Source organism: Sminthopsis crassicaudata, chromosome 3, assembly GCF_048593235.1.
Source record: "Sminthopsis crassicaudata isolate SCR6 chromosome 3, ASM4859323v1, whole genome shotgun sequence".
NCBI lineage: Eukaryota > Metazoa > Chordata > Mammalia > Dasyuromorphia > Dasyuridae > Sminthopsis > Sminthopsis crassicaudata.
In genome coordinates this window covers 27,456,785-27,473,413 of record NC_133619.1, presented here as the reverse complement: position 1 = coordinate 27,473,413, position 16,629 = coordinate 27,456,785, and the positions used below count along the sequence as shown (strand labels likewise).

Sequence of the window (16,629 nt, the reverse complement as noted above, 5' to 3'; positions counted from 1 at the left end):
TTTCAGGGAATCATAGAGCTCTTTAGTTCTTTAGTCCTTGCAGACTCCTTCAAGGACCTTGAATTTTCTTTGCAGTGAATCATTTACTTAGTACCACAGTGTGTGGGGAAGTGAGGATGCAAGGGAAGGAGGTGGCTAAGACTGAACTCTTAATTTCACAGATAGAAGTAGCATCTTCTCTGCAACTTGTGGCCTGGAACACAGAGATTCAGTAACTGGCCCACAGTCTCAAAATCGGTCTGTGTCAGTATCTCCAAGGCCAGCTCTCTGTCCAGGATAGCATGCCTAGTAATATACCTGCTAAAACTGTAAAACAGGGGCAACTAGGTGGCACAGTGGATAGAGCACCAGCCTTGAATTCAGGAGGACCTGAGTTCAAATGTGGTTTTAGACACTTAACACGTCCTAGTTGTATGACCCTGGGCAAGTCACTTAACCCCAGTGGGGGGGGGGGGAGTATAAAACATCTGGAGATAACTTTGCACAATAGCCACAGAAATAATAAAACACAAATTAGATAGAATTCCTTAAAATCAGGAAATAAAATGTAAAAGTGATAATCGTGTAAAATATCTACAGAAGTAATGAAATGCAAATTAGATAGAATTCTTCAAAATCAGGAAATAAAATGTAAAAGTGATGTAGCTTTCATAATGTCTGACCACAGAAATGACAGTGATGGCCTTCAGGTTTTGCGCTCTATTTCTGGGTTTGGTAGTGATGACTTAGAATCATGGTGGGCCTTAGGTGGGGAAAGAGTCCAAGCCTTCATCTCACAGGGGGGGCCTGATGGCCAGGGCTCCTGAGTGAGGACCAGGAAAATCTGGATTCACATCTTTTTTTTTTTTTTATTATTAATTTTATAATTTATAACTTTTTTATTTATTTATTTTATTATTTATTATAATTTTATTTATATTTTTATTATTATATTTATTATTATTTATTATAATTTTATTTATTTATTTTATTATTTATTATAATTTATAACTTTTTTTTTGACAGTACATATGCATAGGTAATATTTTACCACATTATCCCTTGCACTCACATCTATTCCAAATTTTCCCTCCTTCCCTCCACCCCCTCCCCTAGATGGCAGGCAGTCTCATACATGTTAAATGTGTTATAGTATATCCTAGATACAAATATGTGTGTAGAACTGAATTTCTTGTTGCACAGGAAGAATTGGATTCAGAAGGTAAAAAGTAACCTGGGAAGAAAAATAAAAGTGCAGTTTACACTCATTTCCCTGTGTTCCTTCTCTGAGTGTAGCTAAGTCTGTCCATCAATTGAGCTGAATTAGATCTTCTCTTTGTTGAAGATATCCACTTCCATCAGAATATACTGGATTCACATCTTAACTAGTGATCCTGAGCAATTCCTCCCTATCTTTTGGCCTCAGTTCTGTCATCTGTAAAAGTTGCATTCAGTGATCTCCAAGGATCTTCCAATTCTAAATCTATTTTCCCATAAACCCAAGGCTGAGAAAGCCTTAAGTGACCAATACACACACCACCACACTAGTAAAAATCACTAGCTAAATACTCTACCATTTAGATGAATTTGCATATTTTTATACTAAAAAATGCTGCTTTTCAAATAATCCCAAACCAAACCCTTTAAGGGGAAATTCTATAACTTAAAAAATGTATTTAACTTTTGACATTTTTCCTGCGTAGAGAAATACAACTCTCAAATACCTAAGAATGACTGGGAACAAGATTGATAATAAAGGTGGAATGTTTTTTGCTACAATGCTTCAGATTAATTCATCGTTAGAGAAGTTAGATTTGGGAGACTGTGATCTGGTGAGTAAAATAACACTAATTTATTAAGAATAAATTGCAACTATATTCTATCAGTAGGAGAATTAGCAGAGGATATCCCAAAGAATGAATACGTTAGAAATAAATTTGCCAATTCCAAGTCTGACTCCACAGTTGTAAATGTATCCAATTCCTAGACAGCTCCTATAGAAAGGAATAAGTTCAGAGAGATTGCACCTTTCCCCTCCCCACTTTGGGAGCCCTTTACTTGCTCCTTCTCCCCTCCCTAGGAGGGTTTTCCTGGTAGCATCTCAGTTATCTGGCTCCCTATCAGTGATCAATGTGAGCCTAGGAAATTCTCCTTAGTCGGAGAGGTTCCAAGAGATTGGACCTGGTCATTCAAAGGTATTGTGGGATCATTCCCTAGAGCAGGATTCATTCAATAATAATCATTAGAGCAAGTCTCCAGGGACCTCCCAGTTTGAACCAGATTTATCCTACTCTACCTACATCTTTGTAGCTTAACACATCTGAATCTAAAGGGCAGTGGATAGAGCCCCCAGCCCTGAAGGCAAGAGGACCTGAGTTCAATTTTGATCTCAGGTCCACTTAAACACTTCCTAGCTGTGTGGACCCCTGGGCAAGCCACTTAACCCCAATTGCCTAAGCAAAAAACACACACACACACACACACACACACACACACACACACACACACACACACACAAAAAACATCTGGGAGGATGCAGAAGAGTCAGCCCTGCCAGCCCCATAAAAAGCCCTGCCTGTAGAGAGCTAACTAAGCTTTATACAAGGGGTTATTAGCTGACCCAGCTGGGTTGGCACCTTGTCTTTAGATACACAGTTCTTTTCTTTTCTTTATTTTTTTACTAAAGATTTTTATTTTCAAAACACATGCATGGATTATTTTTCAATATTGATGCTTACAAAAACCTAGATGGCAAGTAATGCAATATATGTTAAACATGTGCAATTCTTCTATACATATTTCTACAGTTATCATGCACAGTCCTTTTCTTAAGCATCTGTTTTTTTTATTCATGTCTTTGCTCTTTGTAACTCGTTAAGAATTTGCTTATTTCCAGGGGATACAGAGTTTGATAGCATTAGCAACTGTATTAACTAAAAACAAGTCAATGAGAGGGATAAACCTAAATCGCCCTCTACTGAAGAGTGAACAGGTATGTCCTTGTCAAATTGTTTGTCAAAGTAATGTTGTATGAATTAAATATTGAAAGCTAGACTTTTAAAAATTTCATAAATAGTTTGAAAAGCTTTGGGGGCTAGGTACAAACTATCTTCTGTGAACTTAAGGCTACAATGAAAAACAGTTTTCTTTTTTTTATTAAAGCTTTTTATTGACAAAACATATTGGGTAATTTTTCAACACTGACCCTTGCAAAGCCTTCTGTTCCAAATTATCCCTTCCTTCTCCCCATTCCCTTTCCCTAGATGGCAGGTAAAGTTTTCTTTAAAAATTAATATTCGGGGGCAGCTAGGTGGTGCAGTGGATAGAGCACCAGCCCTGAATTCAGGAAGACCCCAGTTCAAATGTGGTCTCAGACACTTAACACTTCCTAGCTGTGTGACCCTGGGCAAGTCACTTAACCCCAGCCTGGGGGGGGGGGAATATATATATATATAAATTAATATCTACCACAATCCTAACTATAACTTTTTTTTTCAATCTCACACTTATATTGCATTTAAAATTACCAAAGTGTTTCCCTCAAACACGGCTATGAGATGCATAGCTCCATTTTCTACATGAGAAACTGGGGCTCAGGGAGGTTCAGGAGTTTGCTCTGTTTTTATAGAGCTAAGTGGTGTCTGAGCAGAGTCCCCACATCCTCTAAGAGGAGCTGGGACTTCAGAAAACAGTGCTTGGTGTATTTAAGAGCCATCACTATTTCTCAGACATTTCAGTTGACTGATAGAATTGGGTTTTTTTGGGTTTGTTTGTTTTTTTCTTGAGGTTGGGGTTAAGTGACTTGCCCAGGGTCACACAGCTAGGAAGTGTTAAGTGTCTGAGATCAAATTTGAACTCGGGTCCTCCTGAATTCAGAGCTGGTGCTCTATCCACTGCGCCACCTAGCTGCCCCTGACTGATAGAATTGTGATAGATGATGAACACTGAAAACACCAGCTTGCCAAGAAGGATGTATTGCTCTTAGAGTACTCCCAGCTTTCTGACATGGAGGTAGGATTAGGAAAGGACCCTCTTTCCCCATTTCTCATAGGCTACCTCCTCTGTATATTTATCCTTCCTCCCTGTTACAGATCAGAAAAAAAAAAAAAAAGTCCCCTTGCCCACTAGAAGCACAAGTCATGGAATCTTGGTGACTTCAGACCATGGACAGCCAAGCCATCTCCCTGAATTACCACCTGCTAGCCACTTCTGGAACTTCTCTTACATAGAGGCTACCTGCCCACTCAGCTTCCTCACTGGCCTTCACTTCCTTAGCTCCCTAGATTCCAGGACTTACTGCCATTAACTCCCATTAAAACTGTTGGAAGGTCACTAGGACTTTTCTTGTTCTTCCTGAGGCCTTCACAACTCTGGCTATCATCTTTGGTGATTTTTACACCAACAGTAAAAACAACACATACATTTTGCTTTACACAAGGAAGAGCTTAATACATGCTAGTTGACCTGATTTGTTGTAAAGAATATAAAGTACTTTCTTCCCAAGGACCTTCTCTTAGCCTCTATATAAAAGAAACATTTACCTTTATTGTTCAGATGAGGAACCAGGTTCAATAACTTGCTTATAACATTGCCAATTCAGCTGAGAGACCAGCCCACATTTCTCCTGCTCTGCTCTATTTCCTCACACCCATGTCAAAAGGGAGCTGGAAACAGGTCATTGTTTTACTCCAAGATTTCTGCTGATCTTTTCTAATCCTTTAGAATGGGAGGCACAAGTGGATTACCAATAACCAGTACAATATTTGCCCTATCATTCTCCCTCATTATCTTACAGGCGGTTTAGTATATGAGTGGTTCCAAAAAGGTCTTGAATGGACCGAATAGGTTTTTAATCTAATTAAGATAATTGATTTCTCTCATATAAATCATGGTTCTACCCCATGAATACCTTATGCTTCCTATCAACCTAAATCTAATCGTGGCTTTCCTGCTAGCCCTTATAGGGGTCCTAATTTATCGGTCCCTGGACTTGACTGCTTCAGCAAAAAATGGTCAGCCAGCCAGTCCATAAGCACTGGACTGAATGCTAGTGATCTTTATCCTCAATGAGCTTAGAGCCTGATGTTGAAGAAAACGTGTAAACAACTGTTCAATGTATATTTGGAAGCACGTAAAAGGTGTTTAATCAATGTTGGTTGAATCAAGATGACTTAGTCTTTATTTAGGAGATTGTCTAGAAGGAGACAGATTAATATTAAGCCATTGGTGGCTTTTGTGTTAAATGGATAACATATATAAAACTAAACCTCTTTTTAGGAAGAGTCTACCGTCCATATAAGCCACATGTTGAAAATTAACTCATCTCTTATTGAAATACATTTATGTAAGCATGATATGAAAAATTTTGGTATGGAGCAGTTGTGTAAAGCCCTTCTTCTAAACACTTCTCTACGTTACCTAGATGTCAGCTGGTAAGAAAAGATTTAGCCATTTAACCTGAAACAATTGACTCAAACATATTTTTACTGGGAAAACCTGTGCAGAATGTAATGTTAAATATAATACCTGGAGAATTTTGGCAGTGGTTTTTTTTTTTCAAAGTACCTAAAAAGATCAATAGTCTTTTGGATGTTTTATATAGTTTTAACATTTCTTAATTTTGGTGAGGTATCAGAATTATAATTTTAACATATAAAGCATATGCTAATTTTTTTTTACTGTTAAATAAGAATCCGTAATAGCTTCTTACAAACTCCATAAAATTGGGACAGAAGCAATTTTTGAAGTTTAATTTTTAATAGCTTTTTCAAAAACTGGTGGATTAAAGGGATTCTCATTCATCTAATAATGTCCACTGCTATTTATTAAGTAAATTACTTTTTAAACTGCATTTTCTGCCTATTTAATAAGAAGCATTGTGATCATACAGTTTCAAACAAAATTCATGTTTTCTTTCTTAGCAACAGAATAACACGTGATGCAATGAAATATTTGGGTGAGCTATTAAAAAGAAATAATGTGTTGGAAGTAATAGATCTTTCTTCAAACAGAATTGAAGATGAAGGCTCCCTGTATCTGACTGAAGCTCTGGCTTATTATAACACAAGTCTGAAAGCGTTAGTATAAATTTTTACATTGTTAAGATTTATTTAATTTGTTACTTATGGAATATAACAGGATCCAAAAGTTGGTGCCCAGTTTAGATTTGAATTTGAATTTTTTTTGGTAATACTTTTAAAAATGATCATTATTATAATGATTTTAGGCTTTCTTCTTTATCCTAAAGTATATCATATGAGTTCAAATACCTAGACACTCCCCTGTTCTGCATAAATTATGAAAATATATTCCTGTTGTTCTTGGCTTTAAAAATTATTTTAGAAGTTAACCTTTATTTGATTCAAATTATAAATTCTTCTCAAGAATTAAACCAGAAAATTATTGTCCTTAAGGATATTTTCTTTTCAGGAATATCTTTAGTATTATATGGGAGCATAGTTAAATTGAAGGAAAATATATTTGCTATGTCAGAAGGGACTCAGAATTACTCCCAAGGCTCACTCTTCAGCTCCCAAATCCCTTGGGCTTAGGGATACCAGATCTTTCTTGAAGTCAGGAAGATTGTTGTCAATTCATCTAATCAGATTCTTATCTTACATTGCTTCATCCATTTAACAATTCTCCTTCCTTCCATCTGGGCTAGCTGCATTTTAACTGAGGGATTTAAAAAAAAAATTTAATTTGTATTTTATTAAAGTTTTTATTTACAAAGCATATGCATGGGTAATTTTTTTCAACATTGATCCTTGCAAAACCTTTTGTTCCAAAATTTCCCTTCCTTCCCCCCACACCTTCCCCTAGCTGGCAAGTAGTTCAAAACACTTTAAATATATTAAAATAAATGTTAAATCTATTTACGTATACATACTTACACAGTTATCTTGCCACACAAGAAAGATCAGATCAAAAAGGAAGAAAAAGAAAAACTGAGAAAGAAAACAAAATGCAAGCAAATAACAAGGGAGAGAGTGAGAATGCAATGTTATGGTCTATATTCTGTTCCCACAGTTCTCTCTCTGGGTGTAGATGGCTCTCTTCATCATTGAATAAGTGTTACTGGTTTGAGTCATCTCATTGTTGAAGAGAGCCATGTAACTGAGGGATTTTAAATAGATTGTACTGTATATAATTCTTCAATTATAACCTTCAAATAAAAAAATTGAGTGTTAAAAAAAATCTTATTTATTGTTTGTTATATGAGTAGGCTAGACTCAAAGTATATAAAGGCATCATTTTGAATCATCCAATTGTGGACAATTTTAAGTTCTTACATTTTTAGAAGTAAATGGTGGATAATTATAAGCCACAAATTATGAAACGCTTTAAAAGACTAATGTTAAGATTTTAGTAGATCTGAAACTGCTAATTCTTCATGGATCTTTAGATTTCTGTACATCTAATATATTATCATTTTCTCTTTAGGTTATCTGTAGTGAGCAATAACATAAGTGGAGAGGGACTTACTGCTTTTTCAGAGGCACTGAAAACAAACAATACACTTTCTAATCTTTATATCTGGGGAAATAAATTTGATAATGAAACATGTGCGGTAAGTTTTTTTTCACTATTTGCATTTTGGAGTCCTCTTTTTTTTTTTTTTTTTTTTAAACTAGAAGATAACTCCTATTAAGTGCATGTGGGTTTCTTACACCTTGTCAAAGCTGATTCTGATTCTTGTTGTAAGATTTAGAAATTTTGATAAAAACTCTGAAATTCCAAAACCCATTTTATATTGGTGACTTCCGTGGTGGAAATTTCATTAGATGATATTTCTTTGATCCATACTTCTTGTTACATACTTTGTTGTTTACATGTTCTCTTTCCTTGAGGGCAGGTATCCCCAGCATATGGGACAATACCTTCCTCACCTTGGGTTAATGCTTAATAAATGCTTATGATCTTCAAGCTTATAAAGAATTGAAAGAAAAAAATAAGAGATTAGAAATCTCAGACTTCTGCTTAAGTTGGTTATATGAAAGTTCTTTCCACTTGTGCTCCATAAATGATCTGGAAAGAGAATCAATTTGAACAATGAACAAGAAATCCAGAGCAGGTATAAGCACCTTTCTCTAGCCCAGGATTGTGTAACAAGACAAATAGAAGATGTGGAAACCACACAAAACATCAGCACAGGTGCTGATGAAGAAGCCAGAAGCCAGGGACAGCACCCTGACTGAGGAAAACCATAAAGCAAGGAGCCACACAGTGTGTCCTAGCTGGGAGAACTTCCTAGAACCAGGAAGCCCCCAAAAGATAGAAGATCCTGGCAGTGTTTGGTAAAGACTCTTCTGTCTATTCTATTCTGTGCAAAACATATGAGAGAAAAAGAAAGGCAGAACAAAACAGGGACTGACCACCTCCATTTCAACATTCAAGAAAGGATGAAGTTCCACCTGTTAGGTCAAGAATTGCAGATAGAACACGAGCCCTTTAGTCAGGAGAACCTAAGTTCAAATCTGGCCTCAGACACTTAACACTTCCCAGCTATGTGACCCTAGGCCCAACTGCCTCAGCAACAACAACAACAACAAAAAAAAGAATTGCAGATAAAAACATGACTAAACAGAAAAAGTTATCAAATCCTATCAAGAAATATTATGGTTCAAATACACCTAAGAGACAAACCCCAAAGAAAGAGATGGGGGACACTTAACTGAACTAAAAATTAGCTGTAGCAATAACTTTTGCAGACTAGCAGTTTGTAAGATAAAATGATTACCAATAATAATATTACCAATAAAGTCATCAAGAAAAGACAAAAAGTAATTCCATTCAAAATAACTACAAATCAAAGAAAATATTTGGGAATCCAACCATCAAGATAGACATAGAAATTATATGAAAATTACTACAAAAGGCCCTTTTAGAAATAATTATACTTAAACAATTGGAGAGATATTTAATTACCTATGCTTTGGATATGCCAGTATAATAAAAACAGTAAAATTTCTATTTGCTTATGCAATGTCATGCTAATTAAACTACCAGAGGATTATTTTATTTCATTTTTCAAAGTTTTAATTTTTTTATATTATGAACATTTAGAGAATGTAATAAAGTAAAACAGTTAAGCAAAACTAATATTATAGTATCTTTACCTGAAAATGCATGTCAAATCCTACATCTATAGCACCGCCATCCCATTTTACTTTTTTCATTTTTATGACTGAACATTTGTTTTTGAGTTCCAAATTCTTTCATTTATTCCATCATCCACCTCCCCCATCTATTGAGAAACCAAACAATATGATCCTCATCATACATGTGGAGTCATATAAAACATTTACATTTTAGTCATGTTGAAAAAAAAGTAAAATAAAATGAAAAGAAATCATGTTGCTATTTGCACTCAAAAGTCATCAGTTCTCTCTCTGAAAGTGGGTAGATTTTTCATCATGAACTTAAAGAATTACTTTATAGAGTTAAGAAAATAACAAAATCATGTAGAAGAACAAAAGATCAGGAATATCAGGGTTTAAAAAAAGGAGGAAAAAGATACTTAGCAGTATCAGGCTTCATATAATACTTATCAATTATCAGAACTATTTGTTGTAAAAAATGAAGTTTATTAGATCTGATAAGGAACATAAGACCAAAATTTAAACGATAATAGTAATGTCATATTATTTGATAAACCCAAAGATTCCCAATTATCACAGGAAGGACACTATTTTGCAAAAACTGCCAGAAAAACTAGAAAGTCATCTGGCAGAATTTAAGCTTAAACCAGCATCTCGCCCCATATTCTACAATATAGGGTTAGTTCAAAGTGGATTCGTGACTTAGATATAAATTCATATCATAACTAGAAAAGGAAAGGAAATATTTTTTGCATTTATAAACAGAAGAGTATTTGACCAAAGAGATTAGTGTGACCATAGCAGATAAAAATGTATAATTTTGATTACATAAAACAGAAAAGTTTTTGCCCAAAACAAAAATGAAGCTCATATTAAAATAGCCTAGAAAAAAACTTTGCCTCAAGATTCTTCAATAAAGATCTGAATTCCAAGATAGTACATGATACTCATCAAAATACTTCAAAACTATTGTTTTTTTGTTAAGCCTTAAACTATCTTGCTAGGAGACTTCAAGCTGCAGATCCTGGGTACTATATTTTCTTTCCAGGATGAGAAGAAAGGTACCCAATGTATGACCAGGATTGGGAGAAGGGGGTCCCTTCCCCTCCCACACTCACACCCATTCACACCCCATTCCCCATACATTCTTACCACGAGAGGTCACTTGGTATGGCGTAAAGAACCCAGATTCTGGAATCTGAAGATCTAGGTTCAAATGTAACCTCTCTGGCTGGACAAATCACTTAGTCTTTATGGGCCTCATCTGTAAAATGAAGGTGCTACACTAGCTGCTGCCTGAGGGTCCCTTTCCAGCTCCAAATCTATGGCCAGTGCTTTGTGCTTCAGTAAAAGGGAGCAAGTGAACACTAACTCTTGGGTTTCTGGTATTGTCCCTATAAGATAACAGGCTATGATAGTGAGATCTGACTCTACTTCAGAAGCAAGATAAAGTGAGTCAATTAGGCCATTAAGTTAAACAGGTAACTTCTTTTCAATGGACTCTCAATACTCTCCTTTAAAAACTAACTTTAGATGATCCCTAATGACCCTTTTAGCTCTAATTGGATACTGTGAGGGGAGATGGGAAATGGAATTTAGCTTCATTCAAGCCCTCTCCTCTAGAGCATCTATCTAATCAGTTCTTCAGTATCAAATAATTAACAAGAACAATTGTAAGAAACTGCCAAATGGCCAAAACCTCTGGGGCGGGGGTCTTAGAAATCACTACTTTTATTGAAAAAGACACTGAGGTCAAAGAAGTCAATGGCTTAAGGTCACATAAGTGGTAAATGGCAAAGGTAGGAATTAGGTGATTCCATCTGGTGATTAATGGGATTTTTAAAATAAATATGGAAGTCAAATGATGGAACCCTAAATGCTAGAGCTGCTGAATGACAGGATACCTGCCCATCCATCAGAATGAACAATGCAAAAATTTGTTTTCCCATCATGAAAGTGAAGAGGTTTCAAAGATAAAAGGAAAAATAATGTGTAAGACATTGAGAAATATCTTTAACAGCATGAATTATGGTGATTTAGAACTCTTTGATTGTATGAAGCTAAACAATTAAAGGAATTATACCTATACAGTCTCCCACTCACAAACACTTCATCTCCATTTTTAAATTTTGCTATAAAATATAGAAATTAAAATATTAAACTTGAATGACATTGTTAAACTACAAATATTAATTTTTTTAAATCACAGGCTTTTTCAAATTTAATAAAGACGGGTCGTCTAAAACTAGAAAATATAGATGTGGAGCCATATGTAGTTGACGACCTTATGTATTTTGCTGAGCTCTCTCATGGCATTAAAAAACATTATTATTGGACACCCAGTTATGGAGAAATTGAAGGTGCTTCAACCAATGCAGGCTTTGCTATTGTACCAACAAACCCGAATATGTGAAAACAAGTTTCTAAGTAAGTCATTTTAATGTTATTATTATATATTACTGTTATAGATTTGATATATAACTTGGGGTAGTTATTTTATTTCTCTTGATTAAAATAATATATGTCATGCTTTAAAAGGCTATGAATTTAATGAATGTTGTATAGCTTTCTACAAATATTAAAGAAAACATGTCTGAAATTACAAAAAAAAAAAGTGTAAGTGTAAGAACATACATATTAGTCTTAAAATCAGGAAGACATGGATTCAAATTGCTTTTCTTATACTAGCTAATGACTGTGGGTAAATCACCTAAACTGTTAATGTCCAAAGAACACACTGAGAATATGCTCACAGTGATGAAGTAACAAATTTAAGCTCCCTCCCCCCTTGCTACATGAGTGCATGCATGTATATATGTATATCTGTGTGTATAGACACACATATACATGCATGCACACCACAGAATCTTGACCTCTTCCCTTTGTAAACATACACACACATGCAAACACAGACAGACTATATGCTGATCCCAAAGTAAGCGACAAAAGAAATATAAATATATCTAATATATTTGTTTATATTATAATCAAGAGGCAAAGAAGCACAAGAAAGATCACAGAAATCACTGATTAAGATCAGAGTTTGAAATCCTAGAGATGTGTACCCCTACACAACATGACTGACCACTTGTAGGGAAAACAAGTGCCCTCCTGGTACTACCTGGCCAAGAGGGTTGTATGCCATTATTAATTGATTATTAATACATTTCAATGTGACACCCAGCTAGGTTTTCACTTGGTTGATTACTCAAAGTAGACACTGAATGGTCAACTGTGTAACTTGTAACTCCCTACAGCCCTGTCTCACTTGGGATCATGTTATCAGCAATTAAATTTGACAGATATTTTGCTGATCTTATTATATTGGATATATTTAATTTATAGCCTAACAGGAATTTTTTTCTTTTAAATTCAATCTTATTTTCAGTTTCAAATTCCCTCACCCATCAAGAAAGCAAGAAAAACTAAATTCATTAAAATATGCATATTCATACAAAATAAATTCCCATGTTACCTATGTCTCCCCTCCAAAAAAAAAAAAGCTTTTTTTTTTTTTTTTCCACTCAAGTCCATCCTCTCTTTCTGGAAGCAAATAATGAGTTCCTAAGTCTTTCAAAATTGTTTGTATTTACAATATTGTTGTCATTGTATAAACTGTTCTCCTGGTTCTGCTTACTTAACTTTGCAGTAGTTCATAAGTAAATACTTAGATTTCTCTAAAACTATCCTCTACATCACTTTTCCCAATACCATAGTATTCCATCACCTTTATATGCTTTAATTGGTTCGACTATTCCTCAACTGATGAATACCACGATAGTTTCCAGGTAGTTGCACCCACAAAGTATCAACTACATATAAACATATTTATACATAGGAATCCTCTTCCTCTTTCTTTTATTTCCTTAGATTTACAGACAGTAGTGACATCACTACTAAGAGGAGTTGTTCAATGGCGTCTGGCTCTTCTTTACCCATTTGAGGTTTTCTGGGAAAAGATACTGGAATGATTTGCCATTTTCTTCTCCAGCTCATTTCATAGATGAGAAAAGGAGGTATTTAGGGTTGTGACTTGCCCAGAGTCACCCAGCTAAATGTTTGAGGCTGTATTTGAACTCAAGAAAATGAGTCTTTCTGACTCCAGGCCCAGCATTCTATTCACTGGGTCATCAAACTGCCCAGGGCCAAAGAGTAGGCACAACTTCACTAAGCAACCAAGAGATACAGCCCTTCCAGAAGTTGTCACATTCCTTTTTTGAGGTGGTGACTTAGAATGGTTTTAATGTGTCTATCTCTATTAGAACATTTTTTCAGTGACTATGGATAACCTGGATTTCTTTCTATGAAAACTCCTATTCATAGCCTTTTACCATTTATCAACTAAGGAATGACACGTATAACTAAGGAATGACACGTATAAATTTAATTTCCCTACGTTTTAAAAATATCTTAAAATTTGACACCTGGATAAAAGAAACTTACTACAAAGATTTTCACCCCCCCCCCCATTTCCTGCTTCAAATTTTAGCTGCATTAATTTTGTGTGAAAACTTTTTAATTTTATGTAATCAGCATTGTCCATTTTACTGCCTATAAACTGTTTCTCATCTAGTCATGAACTCTTCACTTATCTATGAATCTGGCAGGTAACTTTCTACAGCTTCTCTAATTTGTTTGTAAAGTCACTCTTCACATCTGAATCATGTTCCCATTTGGTAAACGTCTTACAGTGCGAGATGATCTATACCAATTCCTCTAGTTTTTGTTGAATAATCTTTTGTTCCAATTGCTGGGTTCTTTGTGTTTATAAAACATTAAGCTATTCTGTTTTTCTACATATTACATACCTAATCTATACCACTAATCTTTATTTTTAAACCAGTCCCAAATTGTTTTAATTATTATGGCTTTGTGGGATAGTTTAGTATCTAGTGCTGCTAGGTGCCACCCTGTTCCCCAACCCCTAACTCTTTCTTTTCCACTTTTTTTTCAGTAGTTTTCTTGAAATTCTTGATTTTTTGTTCTACCAGAAGAATTTTATTATTTCTTTTCCTAAAAACAGTAGTTTTAATACATATGGAATTAAATAAGCAAATTAATTCATGTAATATTTTCATTATATTGCCTCAGCCAACTCATAATGTTTGTCCAATTATTTAAATGTCTTTATTTGTATAAAATACTTTATAACTGGGTATTCATATAATTCCTGTGTGTCTTGACAGGTAGATGACAAGGATTTTATACACTCTATAGTATTCCTATTGGAATTTCTTTTCTCGTTTTTTGCTTCCTGCTGAATTTTTGTGAGTACTATACAGAAATGGTGATGATTTATGTTTGTTTTCTACTTCACAATTTTGCTGAAATTATTTCTATTAGTTATCTAGTTGATTGATTCTCTAGGACTCTTATAAGTAAATCGATATAGCATCAGCAAAAAAAAAAGTGATCTTTGTTTTATCTTCTTAAATTGCTATAGCTAGTAATTTTAGCACTTCATTAAATAGTAATAGTAATCATGAGCATCTTGCTTTACCTTCAATCTCTTTGGAAAGACTAGATTATCTCCATTACAGTGTTTAAATTAACACTAATCATTTTAAAGAAAGTTCTGTTTGTTCCTGTGCTTTCTCATGTTTTTAACAGGAATAGCGTTTGTATCTTGTCAAAAGGTTTGTTTTTTTTTTTTTACTCTATCAATATTTTGTTTTTATTCAGGCAATTATATTTATAGTTTTCCTTAGATTCAATTAATTCTTCATTTCTGGAATAAATTTAGCCCACTCATAGTATATAATCTTTGGGATATCTTGCTCTAGTCTCCTTGCCAATATTGTATTTAAAATTTTGCATCAATACTTATTAGAGATATTGGTTTACAGATGATTCTGGGAAGATAGCAGATTAAAACAGGAAATACCAGAGTGTCCAAACTTCTCCCACAAATAAAACAAAATATCACCTCAAAGAGAACTTTGAGTGACAGAAATAGTTAAAAAGTCTGGATAAAGCAGTTGGCTTCCTAAGACAACTTGAGAAGACCTCAAGAAAGACCAGAGAGAGACATTTGGCCCAATTGAAGTACAAATACCGCTAGGCAGATCCCCTGAAACAAACAAGTAGCTGTGGAAGCAATTGGGTCTGGCTGCAGTCTCAGCTTCAGGAACTCTTTGCTGTTGTGATAATTAGACATGGTTCCAAGCTGCAGCTGTGGGTGAGGAGGAAGAACACATGCCTGGAGAGTATGGACCCCACTGGCCATGGACACTTAAGAGGAGAGTGGAGTACCTAGTTTCAGTTCCAAGACAGAAAGAACAGCTGAAGTTTGTAGCCACCAGAGACAACTAGGGAGCAAAGCTTTGTGGGACAGTGTGGCTGAAGGCCCTAGCCATGGCTCTGGGTGAAAAGGATGATCAAAGTCAGCATCCCAAACAGAGCTCAGAAAGTAACAGTATGAAAAATTTAAAGTCTGAGGCGTCATCCCCACAAGTAGGGGCTAGAACCTGATCATAATAATAAGCCACTAAAAATAATAATGAGTAAGCAAAAGAGAAAGAACCCAACCATAGACAGCTGCTATAAGGATAAAGAAGAAAATGAAGTTTATAAAGCTACTACTTCAAAGAAAAATGTCAAATCATCACAAGTCCAAAAAGAGTTCTTAGAAGAGCTTACAAAGGACTTTAAAAATCAAATAAGAGAGATTTGGGGAAAATTAAGAGAAAAATAAAAGCATTACAAGAAAATTGTGAAAACTCAACAAATTAGAAAATGCAATCCAAACATTTAAGGAAGAAGAGCTTAAAAAGGACTTTAAAAATTATATAAGAGACATTTAGGGAAAATTAAGAGAAAAATAAAATGCATTCCAAGAAAATTATTTTTAAAAATCAACAAATTATAAAATGTAATCCACAAATTTAAGAAAGAAAATAATTCCTTAAAAACTAGGACTGAGCAAGGAGAAGCTAATCATCTTATAAAATACCAAGAAATAATAAAACAAAATCAAAAGAATGAAAAAATAGAAGAAAATGTTAAACAATTTTATTAGAAAAACAACTTATCTAAATAGATCAAGGAGAGACAATAAAAGAATTGTTCTACTTTAAAGTTATGATTCTTTAAAAAGAGTTTAGATAAAATACTTCAATAAATAATCATTAAAGAAAACTGTCCTCAAGTTCTAGAATGAAAGAATAAAATAAAAATAGAAAAAAAAAAATCCATCAACATCCCAACATGAAAACTCATAGGAATATCATAGCCAAGTTTCAAAGCTGCCAGATTAAATACCTGAGAGTCTACAAGCAACAAGAAAAAACAATTTAAATACTGTAGAGTTATAGTCAAAGTAACACAACATCTAGAAGCTTCTACATTAAAAGATTCAAATGGAAAGGGCTTGAAACAAATGATCTGGGTTTGCAACCAAGAAAAATATATGAGCAAAGCTGAGTATAATCATTTTTTATACTTTTTAAAAAATGGATATTTGATACATTGAAAGACTTCAAGGTATTTGTAATAAAAATATCAGAACTCAATGGAAAATATGACATATAAGATCCAAGAGAAACATAAG

At 34.5% G+C, this 16,629-nt stretch overlaps 1 protein-coding gene across 1 annotated transcript in view; it reads left to right on the top strand.

The window, feature by feature from the left end:
* LRRC34 (leucine rich repeat containing 34) overlaps positions 1-16,629 on the top strand; it is a 38,204-nt gene that overhangs the window by 5,214 nt on the left and 16,361 nt on the right. Inside the window, exons 7-12 of the mRNA XM_074298165.1 lie at positions 1,683-1,811; positions 2,876-2,971; positions 5,257-5,411; positions 5,901-6,056; positions 7,423-7,549; positions 11,290-11,507. Of these exons, the coding sequence (XP_074154266.1) occupies positions 1,683-1,811; positions 2,876-2,971; positions 5,257-5,411; positions 5,901-6,056; positions 7,423-7,549; positions 11,290-11,493 (867 nt within the window). The 3' untranslated portion in view covers positions 11,494-11,507. The remainder of the gene's footprint in view (positions 1-1,682; positions 1,812-2,875; positions 2,972-5,256; positions 5,412-5,900; positions 6,057-7,422; positions 7,550-11,289; positions 11,508-16,629) is intronic.